This window comes from Acanthochromis polyacanthus, chromosome 23 (genome assembly GCF_021347895.1).
Source record: "Acanthochromis polyacanthus isolate Apoly-LR-REF ecotype Palm Island chromosome 23, KAUST_Apoly_ChrSc, whole genome shotgun sequence".
Lineage (NCBI taxonomy): Eukaryota > Metazoa > Chordata > Actinopteri > Pomacentridae > Acanthochromis > Acanthochromis polyacanthus.
The window spans coordinates 11,550,961-11,577,941 of record NC_067135.1 but is presented as its reverse complement, the minus strand read 5'-3'; the positions used below and the strand labels follow the sequence as shown (position 1 = coordinate 11,577,941).

At 39.9% G+C, this 26,981-nt stretch overlaps 1 protein-coding gene across 1 annotated transcript in view; it reads right to left on the bottom strand.

The window, feature by feature from the left end:
* The window catches only part of LOC110956887 (phospholipid-transporting ATPase ABCA1-like), a 218,153-nt gene that overhangs the window by 36,690 nt on the left and 154,482 nt on the right, over nucleotides 1-26,981 (bottom strand). Inside the window, exons 43-49 of the mRNA XM_022202644.2 lie at nucleotides 24,126-24,188; nucleotides 21,212-21,318; nucleotides 18,319-18,460; nucleotides 17,355-17,489; nucleotides 15,062-15,165; nucleotides 13,832-13,924; nucleotides 2,874-3,117 (exon numbers count right to left, since the gene is read on the bottom strand). Coding sequence (XP_022058336.2) covers nucleotides 2,874-3,117; nucleotides 13,832-13,924; nucleotides 15,062-15,165; nucleotides 17,355-17,489; nucleotides 18,319-18,460; nucleotides 21,212-21,318; nucleotides 24,126-24,188 — 888 coding nt within the window. The remainder of the gene's footprint in view (nucleotides 1-2,873; nucleotides 3,118-13,831; nucleotides 13,925-15,061; nucleotides 15,166-17,354; nucleotides 17,490-18,318; nucleotides 18,461-21,211; nucleotides 21,319-24,125; nucleotides 24,189-26,981) is intronic.

Below are 26,981 nucleotides of genomic sequence, written 5' to 3'. Positions count from 1 at the left end.
CTCGCCAATCTGCTGCTCGAATATAAAAAAAGGAATTGGCTGCGGGGGCTTTGTATATATCAGTCCAGATTTGGGATCAATACAGGGAGCTGGCAGCTGAACTATCTTGGCCATACAAACTCAGTGTTAGACCTCATTGGTCAGTCTGACAGCCTAAATGGCAGACAACAATGTGTAGACAATGCTGGATCTTTAAATCTTATCCTGCGCCGTGCAGGCCTGCATTAAATGAGAGCACTTAAAATGCTGAATGCATTGATTGATGACCTAATGATCCGTTAAACCGAGCTGCCACTCTGCTGAATTACAGTAGGATCAGATTTACAGTCAAAAGAGAAATCTGGAGAAAAATGGTCTCTCCTGCTGAAAGCTCAAACCACCTCAAACTGATGTTTGCTCTTGAGCACAATCACATATTCTAAAACAAATCCACTTTCTTACTCAGCTCCACTTGTGTCAGAACAAACATCTTCCTCGAGTGGTTTCAGAGAGACTCTAGTATTAATAATGCTCAATTTAAATAACAGAGAATCTCTCGTATGGATGTATAGTGTAAATGTAGAGCTGCTTACATATCTGAGCTTCGAAATTAGATGCTGAAAAACAAAAAAAGGTGAAATGATTCAAACATTGAAAGAGTCACACGAGTTCAGCTGAATAAACTCGATAAACAGCCTCAAGTGTGGAGCAGCAGTTTCACTATAAAACCTCAGAAATGTATATTATTACACTATGAATATGTACGAGCCTCAGAGTGCTGCCATCCTTTCACATCCATCCCTGTGCTAACCCCAGAACCGTACAGGGCTATTTTCAGGGTAATCTCACTACCTTTCCTTTCAGGCTCTTATTGTGGTCATTATAAAGGCCGAGTCATACACGCTGAAGCTTGTTCATTTTCAGAACAGTTGAGGCTAACCAGACACTCCATTTGCTGTGATATTTCTTGCATATTTTATAGATGACCCGTCCAAAAAAAAGTTGCACTTTCTAATATTTCATTGGACTGCCTTTAGCTCTGAGAATGACACATGGTTTCAATAAGCTTCTGAACTATCACAGCATTTATTTCTGTCCAGAGATGCACCAATTTTCTTCCAAGTTTTTATATTGATTTTGGGAGAGTTGGAACGCAGTGCAAAGTCTTCTCCAGCACATCCCAAAGATTCTCAGTGGGGCTGAGGTCTGGACTCTGTGGAGGACAATCCATGTGTGAAAATGACGTCTCATGCTCCCTGATCCACTCATTCACCATGTGATCCCCATGAATTCTGGCATCGCCATCTTGGAACATGTCCGTGCCATCAGGGAAGAAAAACGGAATGAGAAGCTCCTCACTGCATCAGCTAGAGTTAAATAAGTTGTTGCAGCTGAAGCATATTCATCACTACAGTAATTATCCAATGGAAGGCTCTTATCTATCTGCTCAGTCAAACCCAGGTGGCGACTTTTAATTTGGACAGGCAGTATACATTAGCCTTTATGTCACAGATAAAACATATTTCTTATCATGAAATTGTTACGTCTTTACATGTATCACAAAATGCTGCCAGTAGCGTTACCTTTTCATAAATATGTAGGTGACATTGTCTGGAGTTCGGCAATACCAGAGCCATTATTGTGTGAAACAGAAATAACTGATTTTATTCTCTGAAGTGGAGTGTCTCAGATCACCGTTTCCTTTTTGTACAATCTGAAAACATTGAAATAAAAAGCAAATCCAATATTTAGTTTTGATTATGAAAACAAAGCTGGACATAATGCCAGCTCTATGTTGGATAAAAGTCACAGAATTTTGTGGTAACTTCAAGGTGAAAGTGACAGGAAGTTATACAGTTGAAAATAATTTAAATTAGGTTACTTTGCAGAACTTTCAAACGGTCCTTGAAACTACTGAACTCTGACATGGTGTTTGATTCGAAAACTTAACCAAAACTACACTAAATATTTCATGAAATCCAGTTCACACTATATGTTCCATTTAAAAAATTCCCAATAATAAACTAGTCTAAGCAGAAAAAAATAAAATTTCTGCCTCGTTTGATGCAACTGTGAAACCATTAGTGACTTTGTTCAGCGAGAGGACTTCTCGGTTGAACTGCAGGCTGTGTAGAAGAAATGTGACACATCTCAGCTGTGTGTTGAAGGTTGAACAATTAAACAAGTATTATCATCAGAAAGGATGAGTTCTGCTGTTCTTGACCTATGCTATAAAACAACAGAGGCTTCTTCAATCAAGAAGCAGAATGTGAAAACAAGAAGAATATAATTCAGTTACAACTTTTCAGAAGTTTGAGATGCTTTTTCTTGTGATATTCATAATGCAATAACTGCATTACAAGCTCAAGAGAACTTCAAATCAGAGTAACAAGGGTGGAGATGGATATGCAGCTGTATGAAGGTCCTAACTATGGTAAAATGTAGTGTAAATTTAACATTATTTTTCTTGCTAGTAATTCATAACATAGGGAAACAACTGGGAGTGTAGGAAAGGCCAAGCCATGCAGTTTCATCTACTTTGTGCCACATGTTGCTGTAATCAATAGCAAGGGCTCCCAGGGTGATGTTATGTAGATAGTATATGAGTAGACTCTACAAATCTCAACTGAAACTAAGCTCATCAATACTGTATAGTACTCATGGTTTAGTAGCTCATATGTAATATACTTTGCCACACATACTTCATTCCTGTGTCACTCGAAGGGTGAAGAAACAGTCTTGTGAGGCAAAAATATTGCTTGGACTTGACATTTCTTGAGAATGACGAAAGCACACTTTGTATTAGTGATGAAAAAAATTAACAAAACAAATTAAGAAAGAAATAAAACTATTCAGTTAAGAGGCCTGAACATGCAGAATTTTTGTGGCCTCACCTGATCCAGGGTGGTCTGGGACACCGAGTAGTCCTCGATGCGGAGCCTCCGCTGATGGCTGGTGAACAGGTTGAAGATGCTGGTCAAAGCTCCCGGTGCGTACGGCAGCTGATACTGCAGAGTGTTGTGATGCTTCTCCTTCAAAACGCTGCCTGGAAAGTTGACCCGGAGAAACTCCTCGACTGGTTTCAGCGCAGGATGTGAACCGCCGACCCTCACGATCACCGTGTAGCCGTCACCGAATCTGGAAGAGAGGCTGCTATTAACCATAAAGCACTAAAAAAGAGAAGCAAACGGGCATTCAGCAGCTCATGCCTGGTCATTTAAGTGATTTTCTCTTGTGGTAATAACACTGTGTGATGGATAATGGATGGGTAGTGGCAGAAACAGATGGAACAGGAGGTACAAGAGACATAAATAAAGCTGTGTCACAAGCAGCTGAGAACAAAAAGAACTCGATGTCAACAACACAAGCATTATTTCATCGATAATGGATAAATGTTTCTGGTTCAAACAAGAGCAGGTAAAAGCAAAATCATCTGTACTAACTGTAAGACAGCCTCAATGTAAATAAAGCAGGACAGCTTAAAAAAAGAAGGTTTGAAGCATTTACAAGGTTGTGAACAGGCAGCACAAGACAAACTTAATTTCAATACCACATGCTGCCATAGAGATTAATAACCCATGGAAGATGCTATCATTTGTGCTCCAAAAACCACTGTTGGGTTTGCTGAAAGGCATGTTATCTTAAAACACAATTCCCAAATAACACCATTTATTAGCCAGAAAGTGTCAAAACAGAGACAATCATCTGATTATAAACTTTCCAACAATCCTTAAACTAATCATCAGGCAGAAAATGTAATCAAAGTTTAGCTTAAAAAAATAACATTTAATTAAATATTCATTTTAAAATTCACCAACAACAATTAGTCTGGCCTCACAGATTCTACCATTAGTAGTGTAGCTACTAGTGACATTTAAGTGATGAAAAATCAGGGACTTCTGGGCTGAACTGCAGGATGTGCAAGTAGGAAACAAGTGAAAAATGTCAGCTGTAAAATGTATAATATGTGGAGTTTGCATTTTTTCCCATGTATTCCAATTATTTACACTAAAAAAAAAAAAAAAAAATGAAAATTTGGCAGCAAGGATGCCAGAAAAAGAAAAGTACACAATAATGTTAAAAAACTGTTTCTACAGTATCTATGTGTAAAATAATGAGATTTTTTTAGCAGATTTAAATACATTAAAACTGTAATTTTATGGTAATTAAAGAATAAAAGGTAAAAAAGGATATTTTTGATATGGATATTATGTACAGTTTGGAATTGTTTCTTTTTTTTTTTTTACAGTCAACATATTACCTTTGATTTTAAAAGATATCATTTGAGGCAAAAATGGTGGAGACCAAAACAGAGAAAAAGGAGATTCATTATTCAGTATATAAAGTGTGTTGTCGGTGTTTGAATTGTCGAATTTTTGCTAAGAGTAATGGATAAGGTTGTAAATGTGCACCCTTATTTAAATGCCATCAAATTGCCATCAAGAAATCATTGCTACATTAATATTCTGAACATAAAAAGACTTTGGCATAAACGAACTTTCCATGCAGAGTCGTATAAAGTGAACGCTCCATTGAACAATCCCCATTTTTGAAAATGATAAAATTTTACAACATGAACAAATTCCTGAACATAAAACATAGTCACGGATGAAAATGGGCCACCGCTAAGCTCTGAAGGTAATTAGCATTCTGGATCTTCCCGAATGAGCGTTACATCTGGTGAGCACCAAATAAAACTCTGTGTCTTGTTATTCTGTCGTTAGCACTCTTATGACCCATTGTTTTCTGGCTAATTAATTCCCTAATGTTGGATTTACTCATGGAAACGTCCATTGTGGCTAGCACCGAGAGTCAGAGGCTCCCTCAGTGGCAATTAGAGATATGGTGAATAAACTACAGGCCTACACAATCCCTGAGGGAGTGTGAGAGGAAGTGAAGTACAATGAGAGAATCTCACTGGCAGCACAGTCCCTTCAGTTTAATACATGACTGTTTGAAGTTGAACCACTACAGTGAAGAAATACTGTAACAAACTGCACATGGGGGACGCTTATTGAATAGTCACTTCAAACAGACGATGTGCAGCAAGGACTGGGTTAATGCACATGTTGCCATGCTATGGTCCCAGTAACATGCTGTCCGTCCACAACATCAGCCTCCGTCCTACAGGGAGGATCTGAGAACCGTGCCTGCACTGTGATCTCCTCAGGGGCTGCACACTACGGCTGATCAAAAGCATCCCCATGAAACTCCAAGACGTATTATGTGGTACACATCACGTGGATACTACTCTGGGTGGCCTGCGAGGTAACAGCACGTCAGCGCCTGGACAACCCTTCAGTGGTTCTAAATAATAATTCACGGTGAACCCAGTTTTGGTACGAAACACCGCAGTTCTGCTTTACTGTACGCTCTAAGGAATAAATCTGTGAAGGAACAGAACAACTACTGACAGCTTGTTATGCAGACTTTCTCCTGAAACAGACATTTTCTGTTAATTAACAGTGTGTCCACAATAAAAAAACAACACATTTATTGTATTTACTGGGATTTTTTCCTGTTAATTAATGGTAAAATGGAGAGTAGTATAATAGAAATTTGCGACTATTTAATGGTGTACCTACACTGAAAAGCAGAATTCTCTCTTGCTCTGTTTTTAATCCCAATGATCCAGAAATCATTTTTTAATGGTGTATCTACTGCAGAAAACTGCATATGTTCTTCATATCACTTTTCACCTATAGTGAAAAACACATTTTCTATAAAAGAATGGCATAAGAACAATGAAAATAAATTTAAAAAATTACATTTTCAAATATTTAATGGTGTATTTATATGAAACATTTTCAGCTTTTTAATGAATAATGAAAAATCTGAAATTGTCTGTAAATTATTGGAGTACAGTACAACAATAAAAATATTGGATTCATCTATGTGTAACACAAATATGAATAAAATATGAAAGTTTAATATTTATTGGTGCATCTACAGCGCAAAGGCTACAAATGGTAAATAAATAAATCCCTAAAATAAGAAAAAAACACTGGCAGATCATTACATCTAAAAAAAAAACCCTGTTCTGTAAATATTTATTTTTCTTCTCAATGCCATAGCTACAACAATATAGATTCAGATAAACTTTTCTGTTAGTTAATGATTTACCTACACTCATAATAACTCGTTAAAAATGTCAAACTGTCCCAACTTTGTGAAATAATTTCAGTCTCTCATAAACGAACTGACAGTACGGCAATTTGTTAATGTAAATAAACGCGAATACACCTTTGAATCACGTACTATGTACCGACTGTGTTAAAACACACAAATATACAGCAGCTAATTAACAGAATGAGGGCATTTATTTATTTAGTAGGCTTTGGTTTAACAGAAAAGTTTCAAGAGTACTGTTTGGTGATTCACAGTTTTTAATAAAAGTCGTGGAAACACACAGTTATCTTGGGCAGGTGCTTCCTGCACAGGCTGTAACTGTGAATCTATCGCCAAAAGTTCCTGTTAAAAATTTGGTACATTTGGAGCCCAATTTGGAAAAATTCTGAGCTGTTTTCTTCTGGCTGCTAAATTATTGTTGAAACAAAATATATAATTCATATTTTTTTGCACAATCGCTGTGTACAAACAGCACAATACCACCGTGTTCTGTTCCTCTACAGAAGCACGATAAAGCCGAGCACGAGGCACACGGCATTAGAATCCTGCTACTACAAGATTATTTATTAACAAAAACCACTGTATAAACTAGGTTTTACAATATTTAACAGCAGCGTAGAAACTAGCAGTCTTCAGCAGCAGTGATTGTTGGGCTGCACACTGATTGGAACACCATTTTTCTTAACATAGACTTCTACTACATGACATCAAAGATCAATATGGCTGTTACCGTCAAGTCACAAACCACAACACACAGCAACATGGTAAATATAAGCTTGGATTTTGATTGCACAGGTCGCAGCATCTTCCATAAATAAAGCACACATTTTATATTAAGTACAGCCAGAACACATCTCGTGTCGTGTAAAGTCGCGTAATATTTGATGATTTTTACGAGATGCAACAGACTATGCAGTGGGTAATCAGCCACCAGGAGCACAACATCACAGCCATCCCTACACATCAAGCTTAATTCATCATCCAATCAAGTCTATGACCATAATCCCCTTGTGTTTATTATAGCTGCCGGCTCAGGAAATATCCTTTGTCCAAGGACTGTCAAGCTCAGCCAAGATGCAAAAACATTTTTGCAAAAATCCAATAAGGCGAGGAGGCATTGTGGCGAGCAGGTCTGGCGAGTTTGGGGCGTACGTGGGTAATGAAATGCTGCTTGTCAGTGACAGTAAAAGGGCTTATCAATTAGCTTCCCCTCATTCCCTCTTCCTGCCCGCCTGCCTGACTTTTATTTCCTTTCTTGCCGCAGCAACATGGGAGCTTCAGGCAGCACTCTGGGAAAAATATCATTCCTTCATATTCATCATTTTTACTCCGCTTCTGTATTCACAACAAGGCAATTTCTTTCATCTTTGATACACTGTCTGTCTCGGCTCTCCTCAAATAAACTCTGCCTGTGCAGGAAAAGGTAAGCTTGGATATCAGAGGCTGCACTGCTCAGTGTGGTCACAACAACAGCACGTCTGAAGCAATTAATTGGCTTTTAACTGCAGATTTAGAGACGGAACGCAAGATCTCTGTGACTTGGGGTTGAATACAGCCTCAGAGAACATAATGAATGGATTATATTTATAGTCATGACTGCGCCACATTGTCACAGCTAATCCTTTCGTAATATTTTACATTACAGATATGATACAGCAGCTCAACACAGCATGGCAGTGCAGTTCTCTTCTTCGTTTTCATTATTCTGCCTCAATCCTCCCCTCTACCCTGGTCCGCTGGAAAGTCGTTCTTCCATGTAATTTAAAACAAACAACAGGCAGACACAGATAAGGGCATGACAGGCAGAAAATAATTCAGCTGCCTTCCTTCATCTGAGGGAGTCTGGAAAGGTCACCCTCACCAATGCCAAACCTTGTATTTGTGTCCGCGGGGGGAGGGCGGACGCGGGGCAAGAGGTCACAGTGTGGTTTGGGTGGTCTGGCGCTTTGATCAGGCGGGAAGTCATCCAAAAAACTTCCTCAGTTCCTGGAGGGGGAGCTAACAGAGCTCCAGGCGGAGGCAGCGGGGTGAGGGCGGAGGGATGGACGGGGTGGACACATGAATGGAACCAGTGAAGGACAACGGTGCAATGTGAGGACGCTTTGGAAAAATGAAAGCGCCACGCAAAAACAAAGACAATAAAACGCCGTGATGTCTTCTAAATATGCATTGTTTATGTCCTCGTCTGCTCGCTAACGTTCCTCCTCCCTGCATATTTCTGCATACTTGGCATCTAACACCACCAACTACCAATCAGTGTAATCGTGTGAAGCCGTTGGCAGGAATGTGCATCATGCTGCCCGTATGCTTATGTGCAAATACCCTTGTTTGTGTGCCAACAGACCACATGATGGATGCACTGTGTCCTCATATCTAAAATTAAGACTGGAGAAACCTAGCTAATGCGGGTTGTGTGCCATCGAACTGCAACAAGTTAGACTTTTCAGTGCATTATGGATGCTCAGTCAAGAACTGGGTCTTTAATTATGAAGCTTAGAAGTGACAATAGATGTAAATCTATTTTTATCGCGTCTTGTTGTTGTTATAAACCTGGAGGTGGTTAACTAAAAGCTGTTAATATATGAAGACATGCTTGTGATTCTTAAAGCTCCTCCACAACGAGAAGCCTCCCAACTTCAACTGCTATGCTCCAGCTTTAGAACAAACAGTTGCTTAGTTCAGATTTTGCATTATCCCGCCTCTGTCCTGCTTTTAGATAATCCTTTTAGAGTAAGCAGCTGCCTCACAGTCCACCAGGTATACTCATTTTCTTGAGCAGCTTCTGCTTATTTTAAAAACATCTGAGGTAAAAGCTCAAGCTGATCAAATGTTCTGCTGTTAGCTGCAGAGGTGAACACGAGACGCCTTAATGTACTCCTAGCATCCAAGGAACTGATAATCCAGTCACCACGCCAAAAAGAAAATCCTTAGTGTTTGTGTGTTCTGTGGCTAATGTGGCTAACCATAGGATCAACGATATGTCCATAGGTCAGATTTCTTTGAAACTGTAACATCGAAGGACAGTCAGAGGTGGTGGAAACTTTAATTTAATCTAATAAACAAGGACTTTTACTGTGTTTTCCTGTCGTGGTTCAGTTTAACCTAAACACAACTGCTGTTAAATCTGTTAGCTTCTCTCCTGCGTTCTGTGCTCACATATGCAGCACTCTAATACAGCTGTATTCCCAATAAAACAATTCTCATTTACATATTTTTCTGTTTCTGTTGTCAGACAACAAAATGAGTATAATATAGTGACTGAATTCCAGCCCATTTTAGATGGCATTTCAACCAGCACTATGTTTTCCAAGCTACTGCTTCTGTTGGTTGTCTGACAAACTCACCAAATACGAGTTAAAAACAAGTGATGTGCTGTGAAATATGAGATTTTTTTTTTTTTTGAGCTGGAAAAATTGAAAGACACATTCTGGGAACATGTGAGACTGATCAATTTTCTGAAAAAGAAAATACAAGACCTTAAAACAAACTAGCAATAAAACAAGCGTTAAAGTTCATTCTTGATCTCGGATCGAGTTAAAGTTCGGAACAGAACCTTTAGCTAAGATTGGCTTGCTCAAATAAAACCATGTAATCTGTCCTTAGCGTTAGTTTTTATTGATCAGTGCCTGTCCACTGGGGGATATTTAAAGTGTATTTACAATGTGTTTGTGTGCAATATTGCATTTCAAAAGTAATCTTATATGAAGGCCATCATCTAGCCTGTAAAAGTTATTACTATAGATTGTTGAGAGTGCATAGTTCAGCATGTACCTAATAAAATACAGGGACATGTAGCAGATTTTTTAGGCCTTGAACCATCTAATCTAGATGTAGACACTTACTTTGCTTGGAAGCACAAAATAAGATAAAGTAGTACCTGTACAAGCACCAAATACTACAAAAATTAAGATTCCCAGCAGCTATCCAGGCTGAAGATGTTGTGTATTTAAGTGCAGACAGCTCTCAGATATGTACAGTATCTATACAGTGTACCATCTGTGTCTGTCAGTGTTCTGGCAGTCTTAATTACACCTATGCTGCTGATGCATTGCAAACCGTAAAGAGAATTATTTTGTCATCCATCTCGGTGGGTGACATGCACTTAAAAGCAGTAAACTATTTAGTTAATTGCACACCTGCAGAGCTGACGCAGGGCGAGTGGGAAAGGAGTTTATTGGACTTCTCGACGTCAACTTCAGGTGGATTGATCCAAACTTTCAGACACCACTCTTGTAAAAACTCTCCAGCGCCCACAGTGCATTACCTTAATGCATTAAAGGCATTTTACACCCCACTTTTATATCATGACGTGCTTTAAGCAAGGAGAAAATAAGACTCCAGGCTGTGGGGTGTACTTACCGCAGGTACTCTATGAAGCGGGGATATGAATGATATCAATCAGTGAAAAATCCTGCAACGGCTAGTGGGTGTCCTTCCTAACTGACAAGATTATAGGGGAGCTTTGAAGCTATTTTTATTGGTTCCACCACTTCATTTGGGTTTACTTAACACCTGGGAGCTTTCATACCACCACACTGCTATACTACAGCCCCATTTACAGCCTCTTGTGCATTTTTACTTATTTATTTCTCCCCTCTTCTGTCAGCCTTTCATAAATTCCTAGAAGTGTGATTGATTTGAAGGGCTCGGCAGCAGGACAGGTAAAAAGGATGTTTTTAACAGCCGTGGAGAAGGATAATGAAGAGGGCTTCTTAAAACGGCTGCCCTAAACCGAGTCTTCAGCCCCTCTCTCACAATGCCGACCACCTCTCTGGTGGTTTGACGGAGCTATTTTGGCTCATTTGGGGGCTTGATTGATACACAGCGGCGGTGTTAAAGCAGCAGAAGGGCATCTGAGGGATAAAGACACGGTCATGGCTGAACTAAAGGGGGCAGCACTAACAAGGACTTGGATGGCTGGAGCTGGAAGTGCGGAGAGAGAGAGAGACAGGGAGGGACGAATAAATAAGGGTAATATGGTGAGAGGCTTTGAAGGAGAGGAGTAGTGAATGGGGGGAAATGTGGGAGGGTGAGCATGTATTACATATGAGCAATAGGGGGTCAAAATGTGAGAGCTGCCCCCGCGGTGAGATTCTGCACTCTTTTCAGGGGCTTGTGATGGAAAAGAGATGGTGAAGAAGCAGCAACCTCCCGCCCCCTCCAAGGTTTGTGACGATGGCGTCCACCACCCGCCTCCACCGCAATGCCTCCTGCCTTTACCTCAACCCCTGCTGTCTGATGGAAACCTTCCCATCCTTTGTGAAAATTCATTCTCTCTAAAGTTGGGATGTGCAGGCATCTATACAATGCTGATTCAAGTGGTGGGAGTGCAGGGGGGGGGGGACAACATGACAGCACAAACATGTGGCGGGACAGCGACGAGAAAAGAAAACAGAGAAGACACTCCTTAATTGCCTTTTCAGTCATTAACAGGGTCCCACACCTCATGAAACATTAATTACACAGAGGCGCCGTGGAGATAGGGACGCTTAATTAGAAATTATTCACCACGTGGCGAGAAACTGAAGCGATAGCGTTTGTAAGTCGCCCGTGCGAGATCTAAAATAAGCACGGTGAAAATCGGTGTAGACGTCACCCTTATCTGGCCCCCTCTTATGCTCGCTGCTTGTCTTGTGAATTCCCTTTCTACCTGATAGCATGTTGAGTGAAGTAGGACATGTGTTAACCCTCCGTCGGTTGCTCCTCCAATCCTATGCCTCCTGCGTGGTTCATAAATTATTTACATCACCCTGCTCCTGCCCCTACCGACAGGATGTAATTGACACAGAGGATCTGCCAATTACCCCAACATCTGGGAGGGACTGATTAGCACGTTGCTCTCCCCCTTTAGTCCTTCGCCTCTCAACTCTTTATTTTATCTGCAATCTACCTTTTCTGTCTCTAAAAGCGCAGTCAGTGATATGACATTAACGCTCTTGATGGGAAATACCCTTGACACCGCTGCTCCCCCCTAATCCCCCTGCACAACTTGAAAAATGGTCCGCTCCACTCCTCATCCCAGGTGTATTGATCCCTCTCTTTCCACCCGCAACACATTCCTGTCGTGTGTGGCTGTGGTGAATGTCCTTCCTGTTACAAGCTCGCACAAAGGAGTGGTAATAATGTCACCAGACTGTACCTAAGGTAATGGATTGGCCTCACTGTTACATGCAGGGCTCGGGGCATAAGTGCTGGCCTTGGGAAATGTCAGATGAATATCAGAGAATGGACCGTGAGTGCTAAGAGTTAACGGCGGGAGGATATCTGTGATGGAGATGTAGCAAAACGCATTAAGAGACGTGAACAAAGCCTATTACGGCCGTGAATGAGGACAGGGGTTGGTGGAAATAGAATTTATGTGTCTGGAGAGAGATAAATGCAAAACTGAGGTAATGGTGAAAGATTTGGGACACTAACCTCAGGCTCACAGACCTGAGTGGATTTTCACAAGTCAGATCAATACAATCATGTGTATGAGTCTACACATACCAAGAAAATAACGACCTTTATCGTGATGCCCGAACACACAGTATTGACTTTAATTGTGGACACATTTTGACAGGATGATTTGTGGAAAACAAAACAAGCAAAAGATCTTCAGGATGCATGTGATGTTAAGGAACAGTTCTACATTTTGAAAAGGTACTCGACTGATACCACTCTTCTGTCTGGTTAGTTTAGCTTAGCAATAAAACTGTAAACAGCCTGGTTCTGTTTAATAGGACAACCAAACCTCCTAAAAAAATTACATTCTCATACAACTAAACGGCATTCTCAGTTATGTCTTGAGACATGTTTTCCATCACATTCCATTTGGTTGCGAGACATCACAAATTTATCGCTGTAGTGTCATTCATTTATATTAAGAAAATAAAGAAGATGCTAAATGATATTCATCTAACCATAAAATTTTGGTGCCTAAACCTAATCAAGCTTCTAGTTTCAAGTCAGCATTGTGAGTGTGTCTTCCAAAAACTTCACATTTTCCCAAACCAGGGACCTCACCTCACCGAACACTGACTTTTTAAGACAGGGTTGAATGGGAAAAAATCCACCTTTGAGCCTCTAAAAACCACTCTTACTGACATCTTTCTTTTAAAGGTTGGTTAAATCCACACAAAACCAAACTGGAAGTCCATGTGACTGCTGAAGGTAAAGTATGAGATTCTAATTGAAAGTGTTTTTTGTCAAATTCATTTCCTCATAGCCCACTAGCTGTCTGTTCTGTGTTTGTGTTGACCATTCAAGCCTGTCCTGTGCATGATGAGGACAAGATGGCGGTAAAGAAGGATTGGAAACCTGCCACGTGCTAACTATCTCACTATGCTAAGCAGCTAAGCTAATGGTATGAGCACCAAAATTCTGAACTATACCTTTAGGAAGAACTTTATGGAGTTTGCATAGTTTCGTATGAATTATGTTCTTCTTTGTGAAAGTCTTACACAGCTCTTCGTCGTTGCAGCAATATAAAAGAAATAAGCCTTTTTCTTTCTTGAAAAACTTGAATCCACTTTTATATTCCTTTTATTATCAATATACGTGGGATTATGTTATTCATATATACAATATAAATAACAGAACACTTCGGTGGGAGACAGGGATTTCTTTTATCTCAATTCAAGGAACTTCAAAGATTTTCTTCTTTTTTTGACCGTTTTATTTCTTCTTAGTACTTAGTGGCAAAAAAAAAAAGAAAAAAAGAAAAAAAGAAAGACCCCCTTACCTGCTCTTCAGATGCTGGATGCTCCCGAGGCACTTGAAGCGTCCGTTTACCATGATGGCCATGCGTGTGCACAAGGCTTCACACTCCTCCATACTGTGGAAAGAAAAACACTGGCGTCACAAAAAAATCGTAAGTCGATAACATCTTAAAAAGAAGACATTGTGCTGTCTCTTTCATCTGTTAAAATGTGCTCCAGCAAGGCTAGGAGTTTGTAGGTTTTCCAGGGTAGAGTTTAATCAATTTTAAACTGCGTCTACTTACATTTTCACTCGTTTGCCTCCCACACAGTTGAAGTTTGGGCTTGAGCTTTTTTACATGTCTACACTGATGCCTTAAGTGGGCGACAAATTTGGTAATTAGAGGCAGAAGAAGGGACCATCTGTAGTTCTTATTAACTCATTTTTTTTCTCTTCCGGTGTTCTGCCGGAGCCATTTGTAGGTGAGGCGAAAACCTGTGACGCCTTTCTGAGGAATGGTGCAATTAGGATTATGACTTTGTAAAACCTGGTGAATTTGCCACTTAACAAAACACAACCACCTGGTCATGCCATGGACGATTGGACGCAGCTCAGCCACATTGCCCGGGATGACAACAAACGCTTTTATTTCTCCACGAAGGCAGCACATGTAATGAGGATAATATATTCCGGACGAAACAGCAGCACAGATTATTCACACGCACTGCCAGGAGCGCAAATGAATCAGTTTAGGAAATTGTGAAATAAATACACAGCGAATTGTTAAATGCTCCGTATCGACGTGCACCATCAAGTTTTAAATTTCACACAAAAATGAGGATTTAAAAAAACAACAACACAAAAAAAACAACCTGGTGGCCAGACACCACATAAGAAAAACTTAGGAAACTTAACTTTGCTCCAGGGAGTCTTGGATAATGAAAAGACTCCAGCACTGATATTGACAGTTTCTCTTTTCATGGAGGAAAAAAAAGAAAAGGCACCAGTCAGTCAATATGCCCTCACGCTTCATGAAAGCTTTATAGGAGCTGGTGTGTTTCTGGCAGCCAATATTAACTGCCACACAGGAAACAATACCTTTCAAGTAAAGTGTAACACCAATCAATTATAATTACAATATTTATGCCTCACACTCATTGGTGGATAATTTGGTTGCTGTGCTTTCCCTGGTGAAGAATCAAAATAATTTGACTCCATCTTAGCGGGTGAGGTGTGGATCCGTCAGAGAGAAATCGATGGATGAGTGTTTCACCTGTGTGATGTGAGGATGACCGAGCGTCCCTCTTTGATGATGCTCAGGATGCAGTCCCACAGGAAGCGTCGCGCTTTGGGGTCCATCCCGGTGGTCGGCTCGTCCTGCAGTAAATAAAACCTCTTTGAAACTATTTCCCTTCATTGGTACAACATTAAAGAATGAACTGTCAAATGGAGCAGCAGACCATTTAATGTAAACACTGAAAAAGTCTACTACCATTAGACACACCCACATTCAACCTAGAACCACCAGGAGGGAGGTCATTTTACCCCCTTTCAGTAGTTGCAAAGATGTAATTTCATGATGCAATTATGCTATTTTCATCTATTGTTTTTTACATATGACAGGCTAAAGCAACAGTGTAAAATTCAGTTTTTTGGGGGCATTAATTTATCACCTTTTGCTTGCACAAAGGTGTCATAAAGGGACAGCACAAAATCTCTGGCTACAGGTCATAAAGCATCACCTGAGTCTTTGTCATGGTGGCCCTTTTCTAGCTAAACACAATGCTCTCTGCTTTTTATCACTGAACTTCTTTAGTTCAAGTGATTGCGGGAACACGCAACCCGGGCATACAATAAATCTGCAATATTTAAAGTGTGTATTATCTTGGAATATGGTAGTGAATCAGATCAGCAGGCAGTCAAAAATGTGGTAGTGTAGCATTTTTAAATGGTTCTCTATCAGCTTTAAAAATGATACGAGATGCTTAATCAACCCTTTTTAGGTAAAGTCTTGAACTGGGATAAGCAGGGGTTTCATTTTACATGGATCTGAACAGAAAAGTGATAAAACCTGCAATAATAAATGGGCAAATGCAACTAGAATTATGAACATACAGGAATGATCACATCTGAACTAAATTCAACAGCAGTGGCTTTTTAGACTCAAATGTAGGATAGCTCTTTCCAGCGCAGTCATGAAAACACCAAAAGCAGGTTTATTTTTTGGAACAATGGCGCTACATCCGTTTAGTAAAGGTGCACTGAAGCAGCTCTGAGTATCTGCAGTTTGCCAGCAAAATCACAAGACACATAAAAACACACTCCAAAGGCAGATTCTGACTATAGCCATGTACACATCATGGGGACACATACTGAAGCACAGTCCAATACGGCACAACACACACGCGCTCAGGGTCTCGGTGACTTGCTGCTTCCTTTTCCTCAGGGCTAGTCTGTCCATGCACGATTAGAGAGTGACAGTACTCAGTCCATTGGCTGGTTTCGTTCCAGGCCTGGTTCTCCCTCACTAGCAGAATCCCCTACAAATCCCACGGGGTGTTTCCATCACCGTGCCCAATGTGTCCCTGCGCTAACCCAATGTGGCGCCGCCTCAAGGCCGCCTGGGCTCCCCGGGCCGGCACACAATACTGAAACTGACACTGACAACATATTATCCCACCGCCTCAAAGTGAAGGCTAGCCGGGCTCTGCTGGGTAAATAAGGAGGCTTGGACTTGATAGCTCACAAACAGAGCCAGAAACAGCTGGAATGCTTATTAAAGTACATTAAGTTCATTATGGATTCTGAGTAAAAATATTATTTGCAGCACCATGTGCATAAAGCAGAGCATTTCTAATAATATACTGTACAGGAATTTGTGAATATCAAAATGTGCATATCCAATTATATGTTGCTACATAAGCAGAAATACTAAATATTTCTGCTTTAGTAGACCATGTGATGCTGCAGCTGGGACATGGGATAACAAGTAAACACTGCAAAAAAGCCTAATGAAATGTTGCTTTAATTTAGTGAGCTTCAAGTGTGACTTCAAGTCATTAAAGTTTCGTAAAACCAAGACACGACTTCCTAATGCCACTTAATTGAAAGCATGTGATGCAGCGTATTCGGAGTCATGCCTTCATTATTCCTCCATCGGGGAGAAAAATGCTTTTGCCCTCAGTTTCACGTCCTGATGAACAGGAATTTATTATGTGCAAACAGAGAGATGTGTGCTCCATGTTTTTCTCAAGGAACTGGTTCTTTCCTGGGAAGTAAAAAATGGTGCTAAAACATAACCAGTGAGTGACCCCTGAACACTAGACCCTTCTCATCCCCAAGTAATGTACTTGTAATCCTTTGGGAAATTCTGTGAGGATTAGCAACTTTGATTAATATGTTGTTTTTTTTCCACTTTTCATATGTCAGCCCAAATTCCAACGTCTTGCTGCTTGTGAGGAGAAAATAAGTGACCTGCCATTACATCTGCACAGCATTAATATTGATTTAAAGTATTACACTCTCAATAAAACAGTAGTGCATCACAACATATCAGTCAAACTCACCAGAAATATCACAGGAGGAGAACCGATGAGGGCCATCGCTGTGGAAAGTTTGCGTTTGTTCCCACCGCTGTAGGTTCCTGCAGACTTGGTGGAGTATTTGACCAAACCCAACTTCTGGATCCCCCATTCAGCCACCTTTAAATGAGAGAAACAAAGTGACCAATATAGCGTCATCACCCGACCTATTATACCATGATGGACATTGTCTTGGATCTTCAGTGTATTTGAAGTCTGTGGTTTTCAAGGGCAACATGTGACAGCTGGCATCACCATAAGACCTTAATCACAGGCTGCTGAGGTGTTTTTCTGCTCTTTCAGCTATTTTAACAACATCTCAGCAACGAGAAGCATCATCAAAGTGCAGGATTGAGGTGTTACATCAAATTTCTTACATTTGTGGAAATATCAGTTTACTGATTATGCAAATAAGAAAACACAAGGGCTTAGTTTGGCCACCAGAAAAAAAAAAAGGATCACAATGGGCCCCAGCAAAATTAAGAGTTATGCTAGCAGCGCAGAAGTGGGTCCCTTAACACTGCAGTGAAGACATCAAAGAGCTGGCGCCCGGTCTGAAGCCCGTGGTCACCGCCAGCCTCTTCCTCTTTTGATCTGAGCGTTGCAGAAGCGGGCGGTGCGAGAGGAGAGCATGGAGGCCGCCTAGGGCGGGCCACACCACTGGGCATGGTGAATAATGTAGAGCCATAACCCTCAGCTGCTGCTTTTCTTCCACAAGCCATTTTTCATTATGTATGGCTTCTCCCATCGAGGTTATCTATCACTTCAACATGTACTTCAGTTTGCCCTACATGCACTCTAGTTGAAAAGTTGTTTGACGGTAAAAACAAACCCTGAAAAAAGATGTTGGCAGGAATCAAACATGGAGTAGTGGAGAAGTTGAGATGATTTCAAGCCAATCTACTTTGGTTATCAGCTGGATTCATTATGTCAAATATGCAGTGGTTACCATGGCAACCTCCTTTTCCGGTACCCCTCGTAATCGGGCGTAAAACTCGAGATGCTCCCGTCCAGTCAGCAGCTCATCAATGGCATCAAACTGGGGACAGTAGCCCAAGTTCTGGTGGACGTCCCTCATTTCTGTCCGTATGCTGCAAAAGAGACACATTGGTTTAAAAGAAGGGCATTAAATGGCTCAGTAAAAGCAAAAGTAAGTCATAAAATAAGAACTGCACACTTTATTTATGCTGTGTATTGTATTTCAGAGTCCTATGAATTTTAATTCAGAGATTCTCATCAAATATTCACAATAACTTGATAAGAAGCAGAAAATCAGAGCTGACCCAATCAAGGCCGGTGTTTCTCTTTGAAACTTGTCCAAACTAATATGGAGCAGCAGAGAGGTTCATTTCACATTCTGTACTTGTAGTTCAAGTAGGTGTCCTCAAAAGTCTCTCCCTCTCTCTCTTGAAATCAAAAAGCAAACAACCAACACACACACACACACAAAATACTTTGCTGTGCTATCTTATCCTGTCACTCAGTTGCATACACACCAACATGCCCCCTCTAGAGGTCAGTAAAATAATGACAGCAGCAGTTCTGGCTGCAGAGGTGCCCTTTCTGCAGTCTACAATATTATTACTTTTACCACCTGCAGGCAGCATGTTAGAGCTGATTTTCTGTTACAGCTGATGATTTTTTTTAAACAGAGACATATTTTTCCTTCAAATGTTGTTTTCCTGGAGCGACTTTCAGCCGCAGGGAAGCTAAATATCAGCATGTTTTCCATCGAAGGAACTCCAGTTGTAGGGTGGTCCAAACCTTTGTGAGTGTTCGGACATTTAGAGCCCTGTGGAACCTCTTTCAGGGATGTTTTTCAGGGCAGAAAAAAGAACCTGCTTTGGGGTTGGTACTTTAGAGCAGCTCTGGAATAAGTACTCCACTGTTATAAAAAGTACATTCATATTCCTCAAAGTTCCCCATTTTGACATAAATAATTGGAACACCATTGGTCTGTTTTGTGCTAAAAAAAAAAAGAAGTCAAATGATGAATTAAATGCCCCCTTTTATGGGAGCAAATTTAGAGCCAATGAAGAAAACCTGGTTAACAAAGAAAGTTGATAACCACCATCATGATACCCATAATAAATTCTAAATGGGATTTTATTTTTATTCAAGTCAGCTAACTCATGCAAAGCCTGGCTATGTCAAACCTGCTTTGTAATACATCCCCCCAATCTACTATTATGTTTTGTTCTAGTTTTGATAGAAGGTTCAGGTAATGCTGCTTAGCTGAGTCAGGGACAGTCTACTGCAGCTTTTGGTGAATCAGCTTCACTATCAGCTTGTTAACTGTAAATATAAATTAACCCACACTGTCCATAAGCATTTAAGTTTACCTGCATCAACGTACAATCATACATGCACTAACCAAACTATTATACTCCATCTGTGTTAAAGATAAACACATTTATAAGGTTTGCAGTCCTGGCTAGCAGTCTACACACCCATGTTGAAGAGAAACTCTCCAAAACACAATTTTGCTAAGGCAGGTTTGTTTCCCTGACAGTTTTCAACCAATTGTCAGATGTTTAATCATGCTAGCAACAAGTATTACTTTGATATACACCGAGTGAGCTTACAAGCTTAGCATAAAGTTGGCTAGCTTGGCTCTGTAAAAACATTTTAAAAAATTAGCCCATTAGCATCTGTATAACTGGCTAATTCATATAGAGATGGAAAGTGAATAAATTTTGTTTGTACAAAGGTTTATGTGCTATGTGCTAAAAGTAAAACTAAACCAAAGATTGAAGCTGCAGATGGGAAGCCACACATTAATAATTTAAAACTTCTTCATCTCTAATCCTTGAACACAATCACAACCAGCGTAATCCACTTCTTCTGTCATTTTCCCCCCCTTTCTCTCTGTAACAAGAGACATCCAGTGAGCCACAACCTGCATTCCAGCTTTTCATTTTGCATTCGGCAGACAGTAACACCAGGCAGTAAAAAGATGTAGAAGGAAGGTATGAACAGCTTTTCCTTGTGAGCCCATAATCACAGATAAGAGAGACAATTGCCAGGAGAGCAGAAACTTCCATTTAAGAGATGCTGCTTTTTCTCCTCCGCCGATCATTCCTCTTGCCAATGCACAGAAAGCGTAATGAGCTGAAAACAGAAGAGTGGGTGTACTCACATCTGTTTTTCTCGCTTTTCAGTTTTTGTTTCCCCTAAAGGTCTTCGAGATTTTTTCTTTGATCTCTTTTACCCGCATTAATCAACATTAACTCTGCTGTGTAAGGCCTTGCTCTATTCAGCTCTCCGTCTTTGTTGAACACAAAGTCAATTACTGGATGCATAAACGAACAACTATAGCAACCGCCGTTGCGCACAACCAACCGCAGCTCACACTCAACCACGCTGCCTTAGAGACGCATGCCAAGGCAAAGGAAAACAGTTGTTTGTTCCTAAAAATAAGGTCTTTCACTCAGGCGCTTGAGTCTCATATTGCTGGTGTCGAGTTTTTTTTCCCCTTTTTTTGGCATGTACAAAGATTCCTCATGACTGATTTTGTAAGGCTGGATAAAAAAAAAAAAAAAACAGAAAGCAAGGTACAGCAGGAGGATGTGAAAAGGAATGAAATATGTGCAAGAGGTGGGGGGAAAAAGGAGCAGAGAGCAGTGTTTCTGAGAGAGAAAACCAAAGCTGAAAAGGCAGAGATGGCTGAATGTATGAGAGATGCTACCTAGCCAAGAAAAACAAAGACTGAGATGGGAAAATAGAAGAGCGAGTGAGCTACACACACACAAAAAAAAGAAGAAAATCCCCATCTGAGCAGCCATCTTGGGTGGCTAATTATGATGAGTTACTCGGTGCACTAGTGGGAGTTAGCGGCTCACCTGTATCCATTTAGGAAGGCCTCTCCGCTGGAGACCGGTATGTCTCCTGTCAGCATCTTGAACGTGGTGGTTTTCCCAGCGCCGTTGATTCCCAGCAAGCCGAAGCACTGGGGGAGACAACATCGGAGGCCTCCGTTAGGAAAACACTGCTTTGTAGATATAAGTCTCATTGGAAAACAGACAGGAGAGAGCTGCACTGTGTGACATTTCAAAGATCCCACATGCAGTTCTCTTTCGAATACTCATTAACCCCTTTAATAACGGTTATCTATAGGCTGTGCAAATATTAGTTTGCTGCATATAATTGGAAGAACAATTTGGAGTGCATGCATGGCTGGCTCAGTGTTTGGCAAAATAACAAATTGATATACTGTATTCTGTACACAAACAAAACAACAGACACTAAATCAACACGGCAGGCACACAGGAACAAATACTGTAAAAACTCCTCCGATCCCACAAGCATTTCTTCCTGACTCTGTAAATTGCTACAACAAACACTATCCCCTCTCTGTATTTTCTTCCTGATGCTGCTGATTCTCTTTTACATCCCTCCGGAGTTCGACGGCCGGCGCTGGAAGTCGCCTGTGGTCACATGACCCGCCTTAGGTGCTCCGGCTTCGCATAAATATTTGATTCCTGTCATTCACTGATCCCTGCTTGTTTGTGACCTGTGCTTGTGAATGCAAAGAAGAAGAGGGGCTAAGCTTGATGTAAATAATGCATGGAGATGTGATGTGTGATCAGCAGAGCCCCGTGAATCACAATATTCCACTGGCATTTACATTGGGCTCTGGGTAAACACTGGCAGGGAGGATGGATACCGGTGAAAAGCCCGCCGAACACGAACGCCTGTCAGCATTTGAGATTAAGTTTAAATCAAGCTTTCAGCAGTACAGTGTAACAGTGAGAGCCTGTATGTCCATGCGTAATATGAAACATGCCAGAATGAGGGAGGATGAAGACAATTTATAGATCTCTTTGTCCAAAAAACTTAATTTTGTTCAATTGGCTAACTTGGTTTCCTGCGGCCAATCTACTGTCTTTCCTGTGTGTTTTAGCACGCACATGCTTGGCAGTATTATCATGGCATAAAACCAGCCTGATAAGGAGATTACTGATCCTTCTAATGCTTCCTCTATGCAGTGTTTGGAAGATATTTAGATGTAACTTACAGGCAGGACTGAGCCACAACACACGCAAATCTTCAAGAAATACCAGCACATATGTCTATATCTTGTAAAAAATGACGAATATTGTTCTTGGAGCTTCGCTAAAAGCACTTTGTTTAAGGTTCTTCAAAAACTTATAACAGAGAATCTACACGCATGTCATTAACAATTCAATATGTTTACATTTTTTGGTGCATCTTGAAACAATAAATGAGTCCAGTTGATACTTAGTATATCTCTCAGAATTAACATGATCCGGATGACTGATAATCTACAGACACATTATTACTATTCAATTTTTTAAAACATTTTTTCATGCATATAAAGCTTTGTTGTACATTTTTGGAGTATCTTTTGGTACATCTGGAAAAAAAAAAACATGATTGGCAACCTAAAAACAAAGAGCAGATGCTTTTTATAAAACCCACAGAACTAACATAACCTAAATGATTTAGAATCTAAACACAGTTTTAACAGTAGAATTTTGTTTTTGTATTTTTTTGATGCATCCAATGTATGTTTTGGTGCATCTGAAAACAAAATATGAATGAGAACCTAAAACCAAAGTCAAGTTGCTTTTTTTTTTTAACTTAACTTGCACATGATGCATTTTTGGTACATCTGACAGCAAAATATGAATGAAAAAACAAAGACCAGTTGCTTTTCATCGTACCTCATACAATTAACATGACTTAAAGATCTAGAATCCATATACATGCTTAATATTTAAACATGAAAAACAAAGTCCAACTGCTTTTTTCTAAATTTCATACAAGTAACAACACAAATGAAGGACAATCTACACATGCATCATTATTATCGAAACATTTTTTCTTTTATATTAGTGTATCTGATGCATTTCTTGATGCATTTTTGGTGCATCTCACAACAAACTGTGGATAAAAAAACCTTAAGACAAAGTCCAGGTGTTTTTTTTTACAGAATTTCATAGAATTATAAAGACCAGAATGACTGGAGCCACGCATACATCATCGATAGTCTGATATTTTTTCCACTTTTTGGTGCATCTGATACATGTTTTGATGCATTTTTGGTGCATCTAAATAAAAAAAAATGAAAGTCCAGTTGCTTTTTACTGAGTCTCCCAGAATCAATACGACGTGGATGACTGAGAATCTAAATAATAATAATTATTATTCAATATATGTATTTTTTTAGTGCACTTTATCGTTTCATCAGTGAAAAATGAAAATGAAAGTCCAGTTTTTCTGTACCTACACACACATCAATAATATTATATATTTTTTCATTTTTTTGGTGCATCTGATGCATGCTTTGATGCATCTAATTGAACAAAATATGAATGACAACCTAAAAATGAAGTCCAGTTGCTTTGTACTGAACCCCTGGAATTAACACGATCTGGATGCCTGAGAATCCATACAGAATTTATTATTTTTCATATATTTTTTTAAATTTTTGTTGCATTTTTTTGATGCATTTTATTGATTCATCAATGAAAACAAAAAACAAAGTCCAGTTGCTTTTCACTACACTTTTACCATGACCTTTACCTAAACACATCATTAATTTTCAAACACGAGTGCATGTCTTCGTGTGTCTGACGCTGCATTTGAAAAAAAGAAATCATGTTTTAAAAATGACATATGACTCCCATATGGTGCTGCAAGTGAATTTTAAGTAAATGCAAGAAAAGTTGTCTTATGTGGATAAAAGCCAACAGACTATATGCTGATGTGATTCAGCAGCATCTGGCTCACCTCTGCGGCAGGTACGCCCACACATAGCCTGTCCACAGCAGGGGTGCTCTTCCGAGGGTATACCTGCAGGGAGCACACAATAAAATGAATCAACCAAGCAGCCGGAGAAAAAAGAGAGAAAGAAGGAGAGGAGGCGGGAGGCAGGGAGAGGTGGGGACCAAGACAGTGAGAAAGATAGCAGAGAGGATGGCATGAGAAAATATGGAGCGATAGACCAGAACAGCAGGAGAGAGGTGAGATGTAAGAAGCAGGTGGAGAAAAAAAAAGAAAGGAAGAGGAGGAGGAGGAGGGGAGAGTCGAAGTGAAGGAAACACATTTTAACACGAAGGGATAATTTGCAACATTTAGAGCGAGCCAGATGGGAAAAGCTATTAAAGAAAAAAAACGTTAGACACTTGCACAGAGGGGAGAAGGAGAGGACATAAAAATGAGTATTTGCGACTGCAGTGACAGTGTTCAGGAGGAATTCTGTCTTGACTTTAAGTACCACCCAACGCCGACATCATTTTAGCTTGTTAAAATGCATTTTACTGCAGTATTTACTGATTTTTTGTCACTTCTTGACACTGACATGGAAATACGGTCTAAGTTGTTGCAACAAACATGCCAGCATTCGTCTATTCACACATCCAACAGACAGAGTGATGTTAGGATTCATATGCGGTGTTTCTAACCACAGAATCTGAACATCCAATCTCCTTTTAGCTCTGTTTTGGGCTCCACCGACTCCTGAGGCAGATACCTGACTCTTTAACTGTTCCACTGTGTTTGGCAAGTAAGCTAAGCTCGGAGAAGATATGAGAATAAATGCAGTACTTAATACACAAGCTTTAAGATAAAAGTACAACACATCACCCAAAGTAAAAATAAGTGAGCGAAAATAAGATTTGAATAGAAAACTAAGAATACTGGCAATTATTCTTTCGTAGTAAAAAAACTGTCACACAAAAACTAAATATAGCAGGTATGTAACCATTAACTGTCTGTCAGTGAGCTTCTCTTAAAGAAACAGCTGCTTGTTACTCCTTCAAACACTGATGCTCCCAGCAGTAAGAGTGACTGAAAACACTCAAGATGTGTGTATTTTGTCAGATTTATTGATAGACAAGGCTAATAATAAGCCAAAAGCTCACACTAGGTGACCTTGCAATCGCAATGTTGAAATAAACCAGAGGAAACAATTTGATTTGAGCGAAATTCCCAACAAGGACCCAACCTAAGCAATCTCAAAAGTCAAAGCAGTGAACAACAAATATTTCCCAGCTTGATTTATAACCTTTTTGGGTCCCTTGAAACAGATCCATTGTTGCCTTACTGTGTATTTCTGGTGCTATGTTTTCCTGAATATGTGTTCTTGATGGTATACAATGCAGGATTTTCCTAAAGCACAATGCATAGCTTTAAATGAACTTTTCCATCCAACAAATGCCCAAACCAACATATTAAGTTCAGAGACTCACTGCTCACAGCAGTATTATGAATTTATACATTTTGGTTTCTGTCCTGCAAGATTGCATATACATACTTGGCGACTGAACATTTAGATGTCTGCCTACAAACTCCATTTTACAAGTTTCTGTAGGCTACTAACCGTTATTGAGCTAAGTTGCTGCTTCATTTTATTTTACACTTGTAGGTTGTGCCGCATGTCACCCATTATTTATATTTAACACAATCAGTAAGTACTGCTTTAACAAAGTAATGTATTTTCACACAACATATTAAAATGCTACAGACGCTGATGGGATTTCTGCCATTAAGTTAAGAGACATCCACCTTTAACGGTGTCCAATAAGGTCAAACCTGTTGTTGCTGCTACATGGAAAGGTAAGAAAACACCATTTTTATGAATATTCAGCCTCTGATCAATACCAAGACTATTAGACGGAGCCTCAAGTTCCTATCAAGGAAAACAAGATGCAGAATCTCATCTCAAAGAAGAGAATGCAACTTCTCACATTCTGATTGTGAGCCCGTATCCTGCTAAGATCATGTTGCGACACTGGAAATGAAAAGGTGGTTGATGTTTTTCACATCTCACTTGTAACCGTGACCGTAGCCTCCCCCGATGACCAGCATTTGCATTCAAGTCATCTGAAAATCTCACCAAAGAAGCCTCCACTTGAAGCGAACAGGGTTTGTTCAAATTTAAGCAAAATACAAGCCAACGTTCAGGAAAATGAAGTATTTAATGCACAAGGTGTTTTTCCACATCCAAGGCTATGTAAAGGTTTGATATGTTTTTAAAGTGGTTTGAAAGCTGTGTTGTTCTTGCTTCTTGCATGAAAAGACAAGACAAGGCCTTTGTTGCTGTTGCTGAGTGTGACAGTTAAGACATTTAGAATTCAAAATCAAGGACAGCACTGTGCCCTTTTGAAATATGAAAGAGTAGCTGTTTTTTTTTCCCTGGTTTTTAAAAGTTGAAAACATAGTTCTCCATGAGTGCTGTGTGTGAACACTCATAAAACAAAAAGTGACAGCACGCAGTCTTCTGTATTAAGTGTACGTCTTCTGTATACAGTTTCTAAACAAAATATTCTCCATTAAATGAGAGAAATTCTGAATATTACCAAGCACTTGTAGTTCTAGAGCTTCAACTTTAAGCTTAACAAAGAATGACAATCCATTTATTAGGCATTTGGGACATCAAAAGATTAAAACGGAAGCAGGAGTTGCAGAGATCCTTCACTTTTCCAGTGCCGACTGTCACCTGCACTCAGTACCTATCAATCTAGATGACAAACTACCTCTGATTTCAGTGTTTAAGCTGCATCACAGCAGACCATGTATGTATGGAAGGATGCAAATAAAGGATAATTCCCCTCTGAAATGAACATGGGTGAAGCTGTCATGACA